This window comes from Pinus tabuliformis, chromosome 7 (assembly GCF_031772625.1).
Source record: "Pinus tabuliformis cultivar Carrire ecotype Pingquan chromosome 7, CPIR1, whole genome shotgun sequence".
In the NCBI taxonomy this organism is placed as follows: domain Eukaryota; kingdom Viridiplantae; phylum Streptophyta; class Pinopsida; order Pinales; family Pinaceae; genus Pinus; species Pinus tabuliformis.
Genome location: NC_142293.1, coordinates 153,282,396 through 153,288,395, shown reverse-complemented (window position 1 = coordinate 153,288,395; position 6,000 = coordinate 153,282,396). Strand labels below are relative to the sequence as shown.

Here is a 6,000-nt window from a genome sequence, read left to right as displayed (position 1 = left end):
CCACTCGAACTAAATTCTTTCAAATACAAATTAAACGATTTAAAAAAAATTGTATTAGATTTTGAATAAAATTAACTAGAAAAATTACTTAAAAAATACCATTTCATTTATTAATTAAACTACAAAATCACTGAATTTTTATTTTGTTTTTACATAATTTAAAAATCACTATAAATAATTACACATTACCTTTTATACTATCCCATTAATTATACAACATTAAGTTTATAATAAAAACAAATATAAATGAAAAATTATTCGTTAATTTTATGAGCTGCAATAACCAAAAAAAAAAAAAAAAAAATAAGGAAATGCCAAAATAATAGAAAAATTATTCGTTAATTTTATGAGCTGCAATAACCAAAAAAAAAAAAAAAAATAAGGAAATGCCAAAATAATAGATTTGTAAATTATTTCATTTTAAAAACAGAAATGCTGAAAATAATAAATTTGTAAATTATTTCAATATCTATCTATCTATCTATGGAGCCAAACCCATTGGATCAATAACGGAACAACATGACTAGGTAACCATGTGATTTATTATAAGTCAAACTTACCTAATCCATCATTTGTAGATGCCTATGTTAAAGAAGGATATTCCGACCCATAACCAAACAAAACAAATCCAGCATATGCTGAAATTCAATTCTTATCATCAATATGGTATTGTTCTTTCAACAGATACACACCCAACCCCAGCATATCCATCTATATTTTCTTTTCCTTGTTATATGTTATGCAGTGATAATGTTCGCATAAGTATTCTTCGTCCTTGCATTCCACCCAAATATACACAGGGCACTTACTTATATACAACAAACTTACCCAATCTTGTAGGTTTTCTGCTAAATCTGCTGTTGTTACATATGGCTGTCCCAGCTGCTTCCCTGCCAACTTTTTCCGCTCTCTGTCCCAGAGAATCCCTGCAGGTCACTTGTTCACGTTTCGACAAAATGTGGGTGGTTGAAAACCGGAGAACTTTCAATAACCATGATAAAAGGGTCTTCTTGCAGTCATCTCTGAGAAGAAATTCATCCAAAGGACCTGTTTGGCCCCGTGCTAGCCAAAGCAGTGGGTAAGTCTATTGTTATCAGAATTGCTGTATGTGAATTCGTTAACAAATTAACTGTGACAGGCGACCCATTTGCATACTTGATCAATTCAATAATGAGTTTGTTTAATGGACTGAATGTTTAGGGGCAATATGTTAGGTTTATTGTTACCAGAATCGTTGTATGTGAATTCGATAACAACATAACACTATCCAGTAGTTGGATGGATGATACTTGGTTTAGTCACAAAGATCGCAATAGTAGCTAGACTGGATAGTTACTGCCACCTTCAGGGCACGAAATAGAAAAGATAGCCAGCCTGGTTATTTGGCTACTGCAAGAGTTTCGATTGTACTGTAAGAAATGGTATCCGAAACACGTAACCAGCAAATTCTTCGCTTTGCCATTAGACTACAAAATCATGTCCAAGTTACTGTCATGTTAATTACTTTTTTCATCCTGGACTGGACCTACAAGTTTTTCTGTCATTCCTATTCCATGTTTCATTCCGTCTCTTGCTCATTATCGTACCCAATATGGTATTCAACCTTTTATTTATTCATTTATTTTGTTGGAATGCAACATATTTTCCATAAAAATCAATAAACATGTAGATCAAGATCAACATATCCATGATCTAAAGGGTGGGCACAGCAGAATCCGTAGTCTACTTAGGCCAGGAGTGTCAACATAACTGCTTTGGCTCCAGTTTTATTTGTAGAATAGTGGACGAACCAGCATTCTGGCAGGAGCATGTGGGATGTAATCAGATTGATGGGCTTATTTGTGGCGGCACCACTATCGTGAAACATTTCGCAAGGTGCCAATTCATATTTTTCTTCAAACGAGCAGTCTCTCCTTCACATTTCCTTTCTGTCTGTGACCCATTCTCACCCTATGCTGTTTGGCAATGGTAATCAAGACAAGGTGTACTGCTGCAAGAATCCAGTGCCCTTGATTATCAGGATATAATGTACCAACCAAGTGTTGTAACTTGTAAGTACAGCACTCTGCATTGGCAAGTGATTGATAAATATCAAGTTAAGAGGAGGTTTTGTTTCTTAAGCTGGTTATTATAGTTTTTTCTTACTGCTAATGTTAATACTCAAAGGGCTTACATTACGCTAATGTTATTGTAAAATCTAGCAGGCCCTCTGCAAAACTCCACTAGGCAAATCTAGACCTTATGGCAACAAGAGATCGACCACCACTGTTACCTCAGCAGCCTTTCTCTAGCTGTTTATTGGTGAATTAAATCCCACAAGTGAGGCTTCCCTATAAAGATCACGTAAGGATATTCAACAAAAAGGATTTAAGGTGATGCAAGGTTTAATGATTGGGAAAAAAGGTACTAGCGGAGCCTAGAAGGCTAAGATAATCTTTACCAGGGTTCAAGTACTCTATCCTTAGATCTCTTAGATAGATTAGCGAGCTGTTATAAGTTAGGGTTTGAGAGATATTCAATGATATTGTATGCAATATCATATAACAACTAGAAGAAATAACCTTTAAACATAGATCAATAAAGGGACAAGGCTTTCAATTAGGTATTCAAAGCTTAGGGTAATCAAGTGAGTTTTTGTGGCTGAAACATGCATAAAACAAAAATGAAAGAGTTGATTTCAGCCTTAATTATAGGGTTTTAAACTTTTACCATGCAATTAATACTATATTTTTTCTTTTTCACCTTATTAAATGCAATCCCTATTAAGAGGGCAATAACGCTTCAAATAAATTTGCTATTAGACACAATTTCAAGAAAAACCCTAACCCTAGATACCTAGAAATTAAAGACAAGAGAGAGAAAATATGCATAGAGAAAGGGTTGAATAATACCTACTAGGCTAGTGCCTTGATCTAGTTGGGCAATGGAGTCTTTTAGGGCAAATTCTGTGGAGATGACCTTGATGAAGAGGGTGAGAGAACAAAAATCTCTACTTAGAAACCCTAGTAACTTCCTTAGATGGGAGATTTTAAGTTCAAGAGATGCATATATCAAAGTTCTCGTGAAGGATTCAAGGAAAACAATTTCACATACCATGAAGAATCAAGATTTCAAGAAAATATTGCAATTTTGAGATGGCACACATAGAAACCCAAATCCACATATTATAACATGCAAAAATGGAAGAAGATAAACAATAAACTTACAAAATTTCACAAGAATCTCTTCAATCATTCCAAAGAAGTCTTCTCATGCAAAATTCCTCCTCAAAAGACGATTTGCTCCATAAAATTACGTTGTGGCCGAGTAGAAAGACAAAAATAGCTAGTGCGCACTTCTAAAGAGAGGGAAGTGTGATGAACGTGTTGGAAAATCAGAAAGGCAGTAAAGATTTTTTTGATCTTGATCACTGCTTGTGATGTTTTTTATTATTACGATTCTTTATATCTTCTTTCTCTAGTTCATCAAGCAATTACCAGAAGCAACAGCACATAAAACAATGAACACAAGATGTAGGCACATGCCAGGGCAAAAACCCCCTCGAGGGAAAACCTAGTCAAAGTAATTCTTCCTTTCAATAGTATTCTTTGAGACTCTTCACCCTAGACCAAGACCAGACCTTCCCTCCACACCAAATCAACCTCTAGAAGATTGACCTCTTCCCAACAACTTCGATTATGCAACAACTTGCAGTAGTTAACAGCTTCCGACAACAGTCCAACTTGGAAGACTTCGATCTCCCAATCCAGAGCACGAACTAGAGAGAGATTGCCACCAAAATTTTGATTTTCCTTGACTCCTTCGATTCACCCAAACTTGCATTCACTTCGGCTTCCTAGCAACATACTTTCCCAGCTACTCACTTCGCACTTCTGCCCAACAGCAAGATTTTGCACTTTTGCCTAGTAGAGAGAATTCGAACTTGATGAGAGAGTGATGCTCCAAATGAATTCGATGTCCTTCCTTTTATAGGCTTCTTGTTGGGTCGAATAGGGTCTTAGGCCAACTTGATCTTCCCTTACGCCGACATGGTGTGGAGGTTCCATGATTCATATTTGACTCAATACTAAACCTTTTTGCATGATTCAAAAACCCAAGAAGGGTCTCTTTAAACATACAATAATTCTATAGATTCAGAATAAATCTTTAAAGTCCTCAATGGGGACTTTGACCTAAAAAAGGGTGACCCAAGCATGAAACCCATGCTTTAATAAGTCACAATAATAATAATAAAAATTCTTTTCTTTATTCTTTTGACAAGTACATTACATAATGACTCAAGTACATTATTGAAGACCGAACATAGTTACTTTTTCCAACACTCCCTCTTAACTAGGGAGGTATTCATAATGTACATATACAATGGAAGATCTCAAACTATATGAACCATGAAGAACTTTAGGCACCGTAATGCCATGGACTAGATTCCTGACCAGGGCAATCTATCCAACCAGTCACTCAACAATTTAGGCACCGCAATGCCATGGACTAGATTCCTGACCAAGACAATCTATCCAAGTGGGACTAAGGTGGACTTAAGCTTTCAGCCCCTCTAGGTACCATCATGCTTACTTGCTAACCACCAACACCAACATACATGTGTGTATCCAAAACAGAGCTCAATGAACAACACCACCTTCTCAATTCCGGGATTCTAGACATCAACGCAGAGTGCCGACCTGATGTCTCCCCAGGCAATGCTTCACTTGCAAAGCCTCAACACCCCTTGATCCAACAAATCAAGAATGACCAATCTCTCCCAATCAAACTTGATTGGTAACCAACATGCTATCAAATCCTTCGAGAGATTCACCTGTACAAACACAACCCCAATCAATAATATACTTTCACATGTACATAATCAAATACAAACCTTCGGGGTCTTACAGACAACTTGATGTTGCTTTTCAACTTTTCATAGTAGGACTATCAATTGAATATTTGACAGAAGATTCCTCAATCATATGTTTTCCTTCCTACTTTTCATGCAGCAACATATCCTCCGAAATTCATTCTTCAATTAACACCAAGCTATGCCCTCCCTCTCAACTAGGAAGCATTTCTTCATCCGGACTCCCTCTTAATCATAGGGAGATCTCTTCTATACAGACTTACTCCGGGAGATGAGCTACTTCTTTTTGTCACCGAAGAATCTTTCGCGGCTTCCAACCATTTCATCAGAGTTATTATCATCCTCATCATGCTTGTCCATTGAGCATCTTCACCAAGTTGAAGTTTGTGTACATGCACAACTTAGATAGCAAGTACAACCAAATCTATAGAAGCATGATGTTAACCATATCAGAATCACTGAAGCATTTCCTATATCAGATACCCAGACTTAATTATCAACAAGAGACATATACTCTTCAACATCTTGCTAGGGACTTTGTCATACACCCTAGACTACTTCAACTTTCATTCCATTTAGAGTTTCAATGTTACTTCCAAAGGTATGACGTGCCTTCCTTCAACATATAATAAACCCTGAAACAATTTCACAAATATAGATCTACAAAGTATCTAACAATCTTTCAAAATACATATGTTAGACTTCTCATTAGGGATTCATACAAATCCTAGATTTCATATAAAAAATCAATCAAAGTCAATCACAACTTAGTCATTAACCTGACCAGCTTCCACTAGGGTTAGTTTCAAACCCCTAGATTTTCAATCAACCATCAATTAGTCACTAACATGATCAACTACTACTAGGGTTAGTTGCAAACCCTAGATTTTCCAGCAATCATCAATCTCAACTAAAAAATTCAAATTTCAATAAATCTCTCACACATCTCAAGTTATCATATAGTTAACATTCATCAGAGATTCCTACTTCAACTAAGGTTCAACTCCAAAAATCTAGAATTCACGAATTCACCAAACTTTATACAAATCTCAAATCATCATATTCTAGAGATTTTACTTTGACTAAGGTTAATTCCAAAACCTTAGAATACCATTTTCACAATCTCAACAATCATTACATACATAGAT

At 35.9% G+C, this 6,000-nt stretch overlaps 1 protein-coding gene across 1 annotated transcript in view; it reads left to right on the top strand.

Moving 5' to 3' along the window:
- Positions 1-665: 665 nt before the first annotated feature.
- Positions 666-6,000, top strand: part of LOC149246319 (Galactose mutarotase-like superfamily protein) — a 172,329-nt gene continuing 166,994 nt past the window's right edge. Inside the window, exon 1 of the mRNA XM_089457871.1 lies at positions 666-1,078. Coding sequence (XP_089313997.1) covers positions 735-1,078 — 344 coding nt within the window. The 5' untranslated portion in view covers positions 666-734. The remainder of the gene's footprint in view (positions 1,079-6,000) is intronic.